Source organism: Marmota monax, unplaced genomic scaffold (assembly GCF_021218885.2).
Source record: "Marmota monax isolate L192 unplaced genomic scaffold, Marmota_monax_Labrador192_F-V1.1 WCK01_AAM20220418_F8-fsc00009, whole genome shotgun sequence".
Classification (NCBI taxonomy): Eukaryota; Metazoa; Chordata; class Mammalia; order Rodentia; family Sciuridae; genus Marmota; species Marmota monax.
This window is the reverse complement of record NW_026694710.1, coordinates 25,015,604-25,030,369: the sequence shown is the minus strand read 5'-3', so window position 1 is coordinate 25,030,369 and position 14,766 is coordinate 25,015,604. Positions and strand designations below refer to the sequence as shown.

Here is a 14,766-nt window from a genome sequence, read left to right as displayed (position 1 = left end):
GTCTGCTGTCAGCTAGGAAGGACAGACCCAAAGGCAGAGCAAGAGAAGGGGACACACAAGGGTGTTTCCATGGAAACACTATCCTAAACAGGGCAAGGGGGTAGTACCACAAAGGAACGGGTGAGCATAGCTGGACCTGTGGGGCTACAGGAAGGCGCCTATGCATGAGCACACATTTTGCGTCTTCCAAGATTGGTGTAGCCATCTAGGGCCACTTTGATGTGGCCAGATCACTTGGAAGTGACCGATAGGGCCTCAACTGATCAGGGAAGGAAAATGCTGGTCACATAGCGCGATGGTCTCCCACAGCCACCTCTAGGCAGTGTGTGTCAGGACTTGACCGTGGGCGGCAGCAGAGGGTGGAGGCACAGGGAGAGGTGTGTGCACATGCTTTTAGGTTTACTCTTTGTCTTTCTCTTCATGGTGCTGGGGATGGCACCCAGGGGTGGGTGAGCCAGGTGAGTGCTCTCACCCCTGAGATCCACCCTGGCCTGTGGGCACCTCTCTGGCTGCACGTGGGATGTCAAGCAGTCAGTGGCACAGAACTTCTTGCTGACACGTGAACAGTGTGGATGTGGAGACAAGCTCTCCTGAAACCGTGCCTCGTGCGCCCCGTCGTCTCATCTTCAGTGGGGCGAGACACAGAGCGGTGCTTCACCATGGCTCTGCCGGTCCTGTACCTCAAAGTCGTGCCATTTTTGTCTTTTGTGAAAAAGGCAAGATTACATTTCTTTTTTTCTTTTCCCAGACTGAATTTGCAGTGCACTCTTGGTTATCAAACCATGTAGCCCTGGGATTTCGAGTTGGTAAATATTCATGATGTGGGGAGGCATGATATGCACCAACAGCCCGACCACATGAAACTGGACGTCATGTGCATTGGGGACCTAGAAGGACACGCAGCTGTAAGCTGCTCGTGTGTTGATGACTTTGTTCATTGTGTTTTTCTGTTTCCTATAATGCACATAACTTTTTTTTTTTAAGTAAAGGTTATTTTAAAACCAAAAGAAATTAAAAGAAAGAAGGAAAACATCCTTCACATGTGAGGAGAGTGGGGGCGGGCTTGAGCACTGGAGAGAGAACCCAGACTTTGTAATATAAATTTTATTTAAAAAAAAAAATAAGAGAAAATCCCAAATAGGACCATTTTCTGCTGTCAGCCTGTGGGATCAGCAGCTCGTTCCCGACCCCAGTCCCTCTTGATGGCTCTTCCTCTGCTTTGGCACTGACGGCTGGGGCAGTCCTGAAGCCGTGGCAACCCACTCATGGCTGTTGGAAGTCAATGAAGAACGTGCGGATTTCCTTGGGGTAGACAGTGACGATGGGGCCTCTCTTCAGTCTTGAGGGAGAGGTGGGATGACCTGGGGGAGCACAGAGTGTGTCCAGCAGGGTGCTTCTTCCAGACTCCCCCCAGAACCTGCAGCTGCATACAGCCTGCTGTGGCTCCCATGGTGACCATGGCCCTTGAGGCCTGTGCCCACCGGGGTCTTTACACAGTGGGTCTCTCCACGTCTCCCTCTCCTGAGGCATGGCCCAGGCGGAGCATGTCATACAGGCTGGTCCTGGCCCCAGTGGACGGGTTTCCCCCTGGGGTCTGTACTCAACATCTGTGGGTTTTCTAACTGGGCCATCTGGTAAAACATGGCCACTGAGGAGGCACACCTGTCCTGCCTCCCTCCTCACCTGGGTCCCTCCTCCTCTCCCTGCCACTAAGTGTCCACTCTGCACTCGGTACCATGCTGTGTGCAGTGGACAAGAGGCGATGCCCAGGACAGAGGAAGCACTGGGGCCAGGAGAGCAGCAGAGCCACCTGCCTAGCGGGGACTGGGGGAGGCCAGAGAACAAGGACAGGGACCTTCTGAGGAGGAGGGAGGGGATGGCAAAGCTGGAGGCATGAGGCTGCCCAGCCTGTGGGAGCTAATGGTGGGTGCAGAGTGGGCACAGGAAGGCCACTCTGCAGGGCCAACTCTGGCAGAACCCCTGGGCCACACTCAGGAGCTTGGGGCTCTTGCTCAGGGCACGGGCAGGGTGTGCGGTCCGTGTGTATGTGTGCACTTCTCACACACATGCACGCTCATGTACGTGCCTGCGTGTGGCGTTGGCAGGCGGAGACTGATCCAAGCCTTTCTTGACCTACTCTGGAAATCAGGAGGCTGCAGGGACACGGGGGACAGGGCCCCTTGAGGCCCCGTGGCCATGAAGGTGGATGGCTGGATCTGCATCAGGTCTGTCCAGCTCTGGAGCCTGGCTGGGACCTGCCTGGGACTATGGCAGGGGTTCCCACCTTTCTGGTGGCCAGTCTTCGTCCTCCAGTTCCAGCGCTGCAGTGAACGTATGTCCCAGGTCCCAGTGAGCGAGCGCTCCTTGACCGCCACCACGGGCCCCAGCCCCCGCAGGATGGTCTGCAGGGACAAAAGCAGAGGGGTGGCCCCAGATGCCCTAGATCCGAGCAGAGCAGCAGCAGGGGTGGCGTCCATTGACCAGGGCAGGCCCTGCCTTGCTGGATGTGTCTGTCCAGCTCTCCACTCTGAAAGGAAGGGTCTGCCAGCCCATTTACAGAGGAGGAGACTGAGGCCAGGCTGTGTGCTTCCCCGCTGCCTGGCCGGATGAGGGCCTGGGGGACAGGCACCACCCTGGGCGGGTGCTGCGACCCTCAGGTGCCTGGACTTGTGGGCAGGCTCTCGCTGCATCTCCACAGCCTTTCAGCTGAGTCCTCCCTGTCTCCCCACCTGACCAGGTGAGGAAGTTGGCCCAGAGGCTGGTGGGGTAGAGACAGCCCAGTGGTGGGGCTGGGTGGCCCCTGGACCTCTAAGTCATCTTCAGAGGAAGGCCGCCACAATCTGCTTTGTTCCTAATTATGCAAACGCTGTCTGTGTTGTCAGTGATCAGAGGGGAAGAAGCAGACTTGCTGTAACTGACAAAGCCAGGAGACCTCGAAGGAGGACGAGGGAGGTGGGCCCACGGGGCTACTCACTCAGGGCCTCAGACTCTCCTGGGGAGGCCGGCCACAGTGGTCTGCGGGGATGGGCAAGGGGCAGTTACCTCCAGATCCACAGTCACCGGCTGAGACAGGAACGGGTCCTCCTTTGCCTCATACAGGTGGTGCAGCCGCAGCAGGACGCGGTGCAGGTCGGCTTGGGCCTTTGGTTGGTGGCCTTTAAGGACCAAAGATGGCAGTGAGGACCCTTATCAGCCAGCCTCAAGGCCCTGGTTTGTCCCAGGTGCTTTACATTTGACTCATTCCATATCCTCAGCCTCTCTGAGAGGCAGCTGCTCGGTCCCCACTTGACAGCAGAGGAAGCCAAGGTTCAGGGGGAAGTCCCTGCCCATGGTCAGGAAGTTGGAGTACCGAGGAGGGAGGACTCCAGGCCTCCTAGCCTGCCATTCAGGGGCGGAGGCCGGGTCCTCTTTCCCTGTGAGGTCATCAGTGGGCTGTCCTCACGGCTCCAGTTCTCCTGCCCTGCCTCCGAGGCGAGTGCAGCCACACCACCCAGAGTGGTGGGAGCCAGCTGTCACTTTCCACAGTAAAGAGGAGGCAGGTGCTTCAGCACATCCTGCACATGGCGTCCTGGTAGCCTCAGGGAGAGCGGCTTTCCCGCTGACCCCCATGGAAACACATGGGGGAGGAATGAATTCATGCTGCACCAAGTCAGGGGTCCCTGCGACCACAGCACTATGGGTCACCCGGCCTGACACGCTGGTCTTGTTCGCCCTAGTGTCTTGGGATCTCATGTCCTACCCTTGGCCGCCCCTCACAGGGAGGCTCGGTGCTGACGCTCCTGTCTTACAGAGGAGAGAAGGCTCAGGGGAAGCCCTGGGTCCAAGGTTCTGGGAAGAGGGCCCGCTGTCTGTGAAGCCCTGGCTCAGGAGCCCAGCCCTGCAGCCACCCCAGCTGCCGACAGACTCTGGGCTGGCACTGAGGTGCTGAAGTCCTACGAAGCTCGCCCCGAGGCTGGAGCTTGCTGGCTCTCAGATGGCACACAGGAATGGCTGCTGGGGCCCACACAAGCTAAGAGGTTTGTAAAAGGCGTTTCTGTCTGCTCTTGGTGGAATGGTTTCGGATCTGAAACCCAGAGTCAGAGAACGACCCCACCTCCTGCCCTGAGCAGTGGGGTGCTATGGGAGCCCACTTTACAGGCAGTTGCAGGTATCCGGGCCCCTCATCTAGCAAATGGGGATGGACCACAGCCTGCACACAGGCGGGGAGTGGCCAGAGTCAGCCAGCAAGCCGGGCAACTGGGCTCCAGCCCAGGACCAGCCACCCATTCTTGGAGTGGTACCTGCCCATTTTCTGGGAGATGTACCCTGAGCAGCCCTGAGGGTTGGGCAGAATAAGGACAGCCATCTCTGTGGGCTGTGCTGCAGATAAGGGACCAGACAAGGGCCCCACAGTACTGCGATGACTCTGAGGTAATTCCTGTTTGGCGCTGGGCTGAGGGGTCTGGTGGTCTCCTGGAAGAGTGGGTCTGGACCGCTGGACGCCTGCCTCACCTTTCCGAAGGTACCTGTGCTTGGTGTGGACTGTGCTGTAGTTCCAGCCAGGGATACTCAGGATCTGCAGGTGCAGATTTGGGGGCAGTGTCACGGCTTCTTGCTCCTGGGGTACTGGGAGCTTTGGGGCGGATCCTGCAAGACAGACAGACAGGGCGAGGAGGGGTTCAGGACCAACTCCTCCTTCTGGCACTCAGAACTCTCCATGTGGCGTCTCCCCGGCCTCCGGCCCATCTCTCTCCCAACCTGTGTGCAGCCTATGCCAGTCAGCCTGAGACCTGCGGTCCTGGCGCCCCAGGCGTCCATGCCCTTGCCCTTGCCCTTGCAGGCCCTTCCCCTGAAGGCTGTTCCCTCCACATCCAACGGCTGGGATCACAGAGCTGAGGGGCTGGAAGGATCCGGAGCCTCCCCAGTCTAGACATTCAAACGACAGATGAGACTAAGGCCCAGAGAGCTCCACCAGGACCCTGCAGCTCTGCCTTCTACTTGGGGTCTGGGAAGCCAGTTCCTCCTGTCCTGACATCCATCTGCCCTGCTTGGAGGCACGCTCAAGCTGCAGCTGCGCACGGAACCCCAGCCACACAGACACCTCACGCCAGCAGGACCATCAGAAGCCTTCCCTGGGTCTGCTGCTCTTCGAGACGGGAAGTCAGAGTCTCGGTTTTGAGTGGTGCTATGGTTTGGAACTTGTCTGTCCCCAAAGACCATGTGTTGAAGACTTGGTCACCAGCCTGTGCTCTTGGGAGGGAGTTAGCTCACTGGAGGCAGGTCTTTGATGGGGACACTGATTCTCGATCCCTTCTGTTTCCCAGCCTCTGCAAGGTGAGCTGACATCCTCCACCAAGGCTCCAAACATCACGGATTGTCCTGACTGGAACCTCTGAAACCATGGACTGGATCCAGGGACTGGAACCTCTGAAACCATGTGCCAAAATAACTTTTCTCCTTAGAGTTGGTTTTCCCAGAGATCTCATCACTGTGATGGGAAGCAGACTAATCTGGGGAGCGGGGAACAGGTGCTGTCTGAGCGCAGCATGTCCCAGCTGGGAGGACACCTGGAGTGGTGTGTGTCCTTCCAGCTGTGCTCCTCCAAACGCAAGGCACCATCATGTCCCCCCTTCAGGCTGTGAAAACTCCTGCAGGGCAGGGCTGCATCTGAGGCACCTCGGCCTGCAGTTGGGGAAATGCATGCTGCAAGAGTGGGTAACAGCCTGCCTGAATGTGGAGGCCCTGGGAAGGTTCTGGTCTGAAACTGGAGGAGGAAATACCTTGCAAGCACACCCTAATCAACAGCTCTGCAAGTGGGCAGGCAACGAACTGAGTTCCAGGATCCTGAGGATGGGGCCAGAATGTAGCTAGGTCTTTACTTTTTCAAAGCCTGCTCCAAGGACCGTCTTCTGGTGGAATCCCGGTTTAATGTTACTCTGGTTCCACTATTTTAATGATACAGAACTGCATGGTTACTAATCTACAGATGCCTCCGGGGAGGCAAAGCGCAGCCTTGCAGGCTGGGCCGCCTGGTGAGCATGCCCAGACTCAGACAAAACCTGGCTTTCAAATGCTGGGACCCCAGGCCTCAAGTGGCATGGTGACAGTGTCACATTAAGACACATCAGGGAGAGGTGCAGAGTGGCACAGCTTCGAGCCCCCGCTCTGTGCTTTCCAGCAGCGTGCCCTTGAGCGACCCATTGTTTGCCCTCAATCTCTGAGGCTCCTCCTTACCCCAAAGCTGCCCAGATCCCTGAGGGCATGAGTCCCTCCTGAGGCCACCATGGCTCAAAGGCTCGTTCTGGGGCAGAAGCGATACCTACGTGCCATGGGCACCCCTTTGCTGGCCAGCTCTCTGACCAGCACGATGGGCCTGTGCTGCAGTGCCAGCCCCATCCTTGGGCGCAGGGCAGTGGTGACTGAGTGGGGCCCCAGCAGAAGCCAGAGCATCGGGGAGACGATCGAGGTGTCATTCAGCGTGAGGTTGTAGTTCAGGTTCCAGGTCAGGTTGTTCCACAGCCGCCGGTGGAGCATGACCTGCAGGAGGGGCTGTCTGAGGGCCTCCCTGTGTAGAGCGCTCACGGGTGGCTCTGAGGGGCTGCAGAAGGTCAGACCAGGCCTCCTACCTCCACCTGTCCGTTGTCCTGGCTGGAGACGCCGTGGGCGCGTTCCGACAGCAGCACCAGCCTGCTTTTGTTGTCCTCAATGAAGGCCGACTGCACCATGGGGAAGTAATTCTGCAACATAAGCACCACCGCGGGCATTCTGGGTGAAGGGTGGTGCAGGCTGCCCGGCCAGCCCCCAAAGCTCGGCGGCACACAGAGGAGGTGCCCTGACCTTGGAGACCAGTGCACGGGGGTTCAGCTCTCTGCTCTGGTGCTCCCTAGCCATGTGGCCCAGCTGATGGCTCTAGGCCTTCAACACACGGCAGCACACCAACCCTCAAAGGACCCACTGACAAAGCACTGATTCTTCAGAAGAGGAAAGAGGTACAAACCGAGCTCTCTCATACATATGTGGTAGCCCCAGAATCCAGACACAGTCTGACTGGGAGCCTGTGTGCTCAACCCTGCGGAGGCAGATCTGGGGTAAGGGGGCATTAAAGGAACTCTCTCCAGAGGCCTCTGCTGCTTAAAGGGGTCAGGCAGCGTGTGGCAGGGTGCAGTGTGTGGCAAGGTGGGTTACCCGGGCGATGACGTTGTTCACAAAGGCCTGGTAGGGCCTCCGCTGCATCTGGTAGCCGTTGTTGTCTGAATAGATGAGCTTCTGGTTATTTATATCACTGCTGGTCCTCAGGATGGCCTCTCGGTTCAGCTCCAAGGGGCCCACTCGGTACTTCTGCTCTATCCGGTGACAGAGTAGCTCTTGGTCGGGGTCCGAAGACACGTGGGCAAGCCGGGAGTGGATTGCAAAGGTGTAATTCTGGGCAGTGGTGTTCCTGGAGGAGGAGGAGGTGTGGGAGGTAAGGCTGCAGAGCCTCCCTGTGCTCCTTTCCTCTGCCCGTCCTTCCTGCTGGCAGGGTGGGCAGAAAGGGGGCCTCCCAGGGCCACGTGCACAATGGCACACTCAGAAATGCTGCGGGAGGAGCCTGGGTCCCTGACACCATGGAGCTGCTGCGTGGGCCTGGACCTAACAAGAGCCCCTCTCTGAACCCAGGCTCCGGCCAAATGACTAGGCCCATGCACATGAGAAAGCATGCCCAGAGATGGCAGCCTCAACTGAATGCCAGGGCAGCCCCCGGGGTGGCCGCACTCGCTCATCGGCTAGTCCAGGGCATTCCCAGGCACCTGTAGAAGTACTGCCGGACCTCAGTCACCAGCTTGCCCCTCACGATCTCCATCACCACAGTCTTCCAGGCGGGCACTGCGGTCTTGTTGGCAGTGAACTTGTAATTGTCAGAAATGGGGCCCTGGTGCACGTCGCCGTTGGCGTGGTACTCCAGGAACTCCTGCGTCAGGGGCACTGTGCGGTTGCTTTCTCTGCAGTGGCGAGCAAGAGAACACACCACCATTGTTCTGCACGGGGTCTGGAGCCAGCAGACCATCCCCCGTCCACATGCAGCCAAGAGGCCAGAATGAGGAGAATCACCCACAAGGAGCCTGCATAACGGTCACCAGGACCCAGTGAGGTCCATGTAAAGACCCCAGCCAGAGCCAGCCGGACCTCGGATCCCACCCCTATCTCTGTGGGCTGCATTCCAGGCCCAGCAGAGGGCACCATCACAGGGGTTGGGCCATCCAGGTGGCCAGCAGGGTCTGTGAGCCACACCAGTACTGGAAGGGATTTCTGTCCTGCTGACCCTGAGCTGTCCAGCAGGACACCATATTCATGACCCCATGTCACATCACATGCCAGAGCCTTCCTTCACCTGGTTAAATTCTCCTGACCCTCAGGCCCCAGGGACACGACCTGTTAACCAGTTTCACTCTGAGGCACGTGGAGGCACAGTGGCTGGGCCATGTGCCGTTGCTTGACCAACGCAGCGCATCTGGGAAGGAGGCCAGCCAGTTCAAGTTCAGCTCAGACTCCAAAACCCGTGCTCACCCCCCTTAGGTTGTTCTGGTTAAGATGGAGGATATGGGCAGATGGGGAGGGGTCCCACGGCCCTAGAGATGTATATTTTAATTGCAAATATATATATGCAGCCTCATCAAGGGACGTGTTGGTATGTTATTTTTAATGGGCTTGGACTTGCTGTGGGAAGAGTGGTAAGAACCGCACAGCTCTGCGCCCACTTTGAGGACTTCCGTGGTCTGGGGAAGGAGCCAGGAGGGGAAGAAAGGAGACATGTTAAGAAGGGTCCTGCTGAGACCCTGATGCAGAGGAGAAAAAGCAGTGATGTCCAATTGTCTGACACAAAAGGCCTCTGATCTCCTGGCCCAGGCCCACGGCCCTAGCTTCTTTTCAAAGGCCACGGAGACAGGATAAAGTCCAAGACTGGGGGAAACAATGTGCGAATCCTATATCTGCTCAGGGACCACCCACCTACAATACATAAAGAGCTCCTACAATCCAACAGTGCAAAGACAACCCAATTTAAAAGTGGCCAAAGACCTGGGTACACATTTCACTATGGTGATAGGCCACTGCCAATAAGCACATAGAGACACTCACCATCACTAGTCATCAAGGACATGCAAATCAAAAACACAGGGCAGTACCACTTCACACCCACAGAACGGCCATGACTGAAATGGCAGAGACAAGTGACGGGGGATGTGACACACGGGGGCCTCCACACAGAGCTGGTGGGAAGGCAAAGCGGAGCAGGTGGGTGCAGCGGCACATGCCTATAATCCCAGTGGCTGGGGAGGCTGAGGCAGGAGGATCATGAATTCAAAGTTAGCCTCAGCAACTTAGTGAGGGCCTAAGCAACTCAGCAAGACCCTGCCTCTAAATAAAATATAAAAAAGGGCTGGGGTGGCCAGTGGTAGAGCACTTGCCTGGCATGCATGAGGCACTGGGTTCAATTCTGAGTACCACATACAAATAAATAAAATAAAGGTCCATCAACAACTTAGAAAAAAAAAAAAAGGGCTGAGGATGTGGCTCAGTGGCTAAGTGTCTCTGGGTAGATCCCTGGTAAGTCCCCGCCAAAAAAAAAAAAAAAGCTGAAACCCAGTTTCCCCACAACCTAGCAAGTCCACTCCTGGTCATACCCAAGGGAAATGTCAACGTGCGTCCACCCAAGCACTAGTGACTGTTCACAGCAGCATCATTGACAGTAGCCAAACGACCCAAGTGTCCCTTGACTAAAGAAAGGTGAACAGACTATGGCCGGTCCATGCAATGGACACCATTTGGCCTTAAAAAGGAATGAGGCACTGGCCTTTGCTACCACATGTAAACCTGGAGGACAGGTCCTCGGTGACACAAATAGGCCACAACAGGTAGGTCGCTATGTATATGAAATGTCCAGATTGGACAAATCCATGGACACAGAAAGCTGGCCGGGGTGGCCAGGGCCCTGGGGGAGGCTCCTGGGGAAGTGGCTGCCACACTGCAGGCGGGTGATTGGGTGACAAAAGGGCTCAAAATGGACTGGGGGACAGCTGCACCACTGCGAGGACACTAAAACTGCTGAATGGCACATTTAGAGGTGAAAAGTGTGGAAGGTGGCCACCTCAGGAAGCTGTCACGTTAGGGCCAAGGGCCTCTCAACTTGCACGGCTCCTCCTGAGGCTCTGCGCGGGCCGGTTCCCTGGAAGGGGCAACGGGCTCCCCCGCTCTGTGCCTGGATCCCAGGCTTCAGCCACCTCTGCTGCGCCTCCCCTGAGCCCCCCAGCGCCCGCAGCCCCTCCTCTGTGCAGGTGACAGGTGGGCTTTGGGAACCTAATAAGAACATCCCTGTCCTCACCCCAGAGTTCCAGAGCGAGAGAGACAGGGCCAGGCACAGGACAGCGTGGCGTGGGCTCTGGGACTGGAGAGTGCTGGGTGGGCAGGGCCTCGGTGCGCCCGTCTGCGGACTGGAGGAAGAAGGCGGCAAGGTGGTGCTGGGGACTGACGGAGGGAAGGCACTCGGCTTCTCCCAGCCTGGCCGGGGAGGCTCACGTGGCTGGCGCCCTGCTCCGTTTCAGCCTGCTGCCAGCTGCTCCAGCTGCCCACATCTAGGGAGGAATCCGTGGCCCAACTCCCAGGGAAGTCCCACGCTCTGGGCAGTGGCGGGCTGCTGAAGACCCTGCCCCAGCCCTGTCCACACCACCAGCAGAAACGCCTCTCCCACAGGCAGGCCGGCGGGATGAGCACAGGGCAGTACGGGACAGAGGGAAGGCTGAGAGTGGGGTGGGCGGGTGGAGGTCCAGGTATGGATGGATGGATGGAAAGGTGGGTGGACAGATGGCCGGGGAGTGGGTGGGTACGAATAAACGATGTTGAGGGTCCCTTCCTGTTGTAGTTTGAACTGAAGGTCCCCCAAAGGCTCATGTATGGAAGGCCTGGTCTCCAATAGAGCAATGTTCAGAGGCAGGAATCTGGGGGTGACTGGCTCACGAGGGCTGTAACCTCATGTGGATCAACCCACCGACAGCGATGGACTGCTGGGAAGTGGTGAAAACCAGCAGGAGGAGGGGCGTGGCTGAGCAGAGTGGGTCCTTGAGGGGCATGCTTTGGGGGACTTTATCTTGTACCTGGACCCTCCCCTTCTCCCCTGCTCTCTGCTGAGGCTGTCGTGAACTGAGTGGCTGTCCTCTGCCATGCCCTTCCACTATGATGTTTGCCTCAGGCCCAAAGCAACGGAGCTGGCTAACTATGGACCAAAACCTCTGCACCTGGGAGCCAAAGAAGCCTTTCCTCCTCTAAGTGGTTTTCTCAAGTATTTTGTCATAGCAATGAAAACCTGACCAACACACTTCATGTTCTAGAGACAGTGTGACTATTTCCTGAATAGAGATTCTCAGTAAAAGTGGATAATATGAACATATTTTTTTTCAGGGTGACTCCCTCAATGCCCTCTTTTCTCTGGATAACAGCTTTGGAATCTTTGGAATTAGAAGGCATAAGAATGCTTTTTTTTTTTTTCTTTTTTTTTGCCTTGGCCTAGATTCATACGCCTTGAATTAAAGATCACAAGAGCAGGAAGAGGCCTCACCACATTTGGTCCTTCTCTCAGGCAGGTGAGCCAATGGAGACACCAATGGGAACTGGGGGCCCTGCTGGTCCAGGCCCTGGGTGCGCCTCTGCCGCAGACCAGCAGTGGCTGAGCCTTACCTCTCCCAGATGCTGTGCATCAGGTTGGTGTCCTGGTCGAACTGCACGGTGTAGCAGTCGTTTGCCATGGTCACCAGGCGCTTTTTCTGTGAGCTGCTATGTCTCCTCAGCTTGCTCTTAAACCGGAGCGTGGTGGCCATGGTGGTAGCCTCCTGGGCCTCTGTAGTGGGCATGACCCTGTAGTGCCGGTAACTGAGTCCCGGGATGACGCTCAGGATGAGCAGGTCGTAGGCAGAGAGGTCCTTCGTTGAGTTCTGGATCTGCAACCAGCAGGATGGAGTGGAGGTGGATTTCAGCGCAGGGAGGACACGGTCCACTGGTGACCCCTGGCTTGCATCCCTCCTGGACAGGGGGTGCTCACTGTCCACTGAGCCAGCAGTGTCCTTGTCTCCTGGATTGAGCTCTCCTTGTCCTCCCTTGGTTTGGCTGCACCCCCTAGGACCACCACAAAACATAATGGCCCCTGGAGCCTATTTTAGTGGCCTGAAGATGGCTGGCTCTCAGGGTGCCCAGGGCTTCTCTTACTCAGGATCACCCCAGCTCCTTCAATCCTCCTTCATCTGCCAAGTGACTGATGCCCTGATCTTAACCTCTGATCTGTCCTGGAACCTGAGACCCACAAGGACCGCTTCCTGCTAGATGCCTCCACCTGGTCGTCCATGGCTGAGCTCATGGCCACTCCTCACCCCACCTGCTCCCCCAGGCTTCCCCAGCCGGAACCCTGCTGTGGCCCTTCCAGCTCACCACCCACAGCTACTGTCCAGGCCACCATGCCCCACCGTGCTCATTCCCAGGACTCGGCCTCTTGCCGTCTCGTCTTTGTGGCCTCCGGCTGGTGATAGCTGCCATGGACCCTCCCTGGCAGTAGCCCAGGTGTCCCCAAACCCTCTCTTGTCCCAACCATCTACCACAGCACCAGAGGAGTTTTTAAGACCCTCCTCCTCCTCCCCCCTCGGTGAGGGGGTCCTCAGTTCCAGCAAGATGCAGCTCCCCCTCACTTCCTCGGAAGGGGCAACCCCCATCCCTTGTCTCCACAGAGAAGGACCCTTTCAGGTCAATCCTCCTGGGTTCTCCCCAGCTACAAGGTATCTGGCTTGGGATGGGGTGTTGGAAGGGGTCTTAGAAAAGCCCCCAGCTTAGGTTGCTTTTAGCTACTTTACAAATCACTCCCTCTGGACGTCACACAGGGGAACTATTCATATTAGTCACCCATGATGGGAACAGCTCGGGGGCCTGCTTTTTTTTTTTGGTACCAGGGATTGAACTCAGGGGCACTCAACCACTGAGCCACATCCCCAGCCCTGTTTTGTATTTTATTTTGAAAGAGGGTCTCACTGAGTTGCTTAGTGCCTCCGTGTTGCTGAGGCTGGCTTTGAACTCACGATCTTCCTGCCTCAGCCTCCTGAGCCTCTGGGATTATAGGCCTGTGCCACTGTGCCTGGGGCCAAGCCTGCTTTTGTCCTGTGCCATAACAGGGCGGGAAAACTCTGCCTTCAGGCTGGATCCGCCCCCTTCCCACCTGAACCCTGCGTCAGACTGCGCGCAGCCCGGGTGCCCATTTAAGGCCTGCCGTCCAGGTCTGGGAGCACAGGCTGATTTGCCTGAAAGTTACCTGTCCCCCACTTTAAGGCAGAAGACACCAAGATAACGGTAATGAGCCATTTTCAAGGCCGCCAAGCTCTCACCATGAGCAGACACCACCCAGGGCACCTTTGTGCCTCTAGTCAGAGGCCCTCACCTGTCCTCAGCCCCCTCCCTTCCCTTGCCTGACTCTCACTGGGGGGAGTTGGGTTTGTGAGCACCACAGCCTGCCATCTTCTCTTCTCTGGGCATCATGAATAGATCTCTTTCCTGTCCCTTCAACTTGTCTGATTCACTGACCCCTTTTTTGAGAGCCACGAGTAAGAGGCTTGGGCTGGGGACTTCCCACCTGCTCTGCAGCTGAGGCATGCAGTTTCCGCGTCCCCTGGGGAGGCTCCTGGGGGCCTAGTGTTAAACCCACGATTGCCACTCCTGCCCCCAACCTGACCTTTACCCCAAACACAGACACTCTGTCCCGTTCACCCCACCGTGCGGGCTGCGACCTGGGCCACCTAGTCAGGTGAGCCCCAGACCTGGTGCTTGTTAACTGTCTCCCCACGGCTGCCACTGGCCACGTCTTATTTTGCTTCTCACCTGTCTCACCACTAGAATATTATCCCCTGACAGACAGCAGGGATTCTGTCCTGTGGTTACTACAGTGTCCCTGCACCTAGGAAGGGTCTGACACACGGCAGAGCTCCAGAAATCCCTGCGGAGAGGACTCCTCTCCATGGGCCCTGCACTCAGGACACAGGGGTGGCGTGTGCTGGGTCTACTCCAGGCCTCCCCTCCTCCTCGGTCTCAGCTTGGGGACCCTCCACTGGCTCCTGAGTCACCCTCCACACCATAACCATCTGTGACTGTGTCCCCTGGTGGGCTGGGCCTCACTCCTGTCCAGGGGCCCAGCACCCCACCTGGAGGGTGTGCTGAGTGGCTGAGCCATGTCAGTCCCTCTCCCTCCTCCCCAAGGGGGCGTGGGCTGGATGACAGAGTGTCTTCTGGAACCAGGGCAGCTCCAGGCAGCGGAAGGGGAGAAGAGATGGCAACTCATGCAGACGTCGGGGGGTGGGGGGAGGCAGCCTAGGCCTCGCCAACATCCGCAGCCCTGTTCAGCCCTTTAAGACCCCCAGACCTTTCTGCATGTGCAAGTGGGACACAGATTAGATCAGCAAGTGGCAAATGGCAAACGTCCCTCCTGCAGGACCACATGTCCATACCTGTGCGGGCACGGGGTGGCCCATTTCGTCTGTGACACTGACTCTGGGGAAGTGAATAGTCAGGGTGACGATGGTGGTGACGGTCCAGGCCAATGGGTTGTAGACTGAGGCAGAGTACCCATCAGGCCTCGGGTTGCTGCCTGGCTCACTCCACACCTCTGGGTACATGGGAAAAAGGCAGGTGAGACCCAGCCCTGTGGAGCCCCCAGGGGAGCCAGGGAGGAGCAGGTGCACAGCTTGGTCACATGTGACTCAGTGCAGTCCCTGAGCGGGGAAGGAATAA

At 57.5% G+C, this 14,766-nt stretch overlaps 1 protein-coding gene across 2 annotated transcripts in view; it reads right to left on the bottom strand.

Moving 5' to 3' along the window:
* Positions 1 to 1,086: 1,086 nt before the first annotated feature.
* Positions 1,087 to 14,766, bottom strand: part of Man2b2 (mannosidase alpha class 2B member 2) — a 29,805-nt gene continuing 16,125 nt past the window's right edge. The window contains exons 10-19 of one of the 2 annotated variants that reach the window (XM_046423717.1): positions 14,484 to 14,641; positions 11,686 to 11,945; positions 7,767 to 7,958; positions 7,165 to 7,417; positions 6,606 to 6,716; positions 6,303 to 6,516; positions 4,492 to 4,626; positions 3,043 to 3,155; positions 2,285 to 2,402; positions 1,087 to 1,361 (exon numbers count right to left, since the gene is read on the bottom strand). In XM_046423717.1, the coding sequence (XP_046279673.1) occupies positions 1,264 to 1,361; positions 2,285 to 2,402; positions 3,043 to 3,155; positions 4,492 to 4,626; positions 6,303 to 6,516; positions 6,606 to 6,716; positions 7,165 to 7,417; positions 7,767 to 7,958; positions 11,686 to 11,945; positions 14,484 to 14,641 (1,652 nt within the window). In that variant the 3' untranslated portion in view covers positions 1,087 to 1,263. Of the gene's footprint in view, positions 1,362 to 2,284; positions 2,403 to 3,042; positions 3,156 to 4,491; positions 4,627 to 6,302; positions 6,517 to 6,605; positions 6,717 to 7,164; positions 7,418 to 7,766; positions 7,959 to 11,685; positions 11,946 to 14,483; positions 14,642 to 14,766 lie in introns of those variants that run through there. The other variant, XM_046423718.2, reaches the window with a different exon arrangement.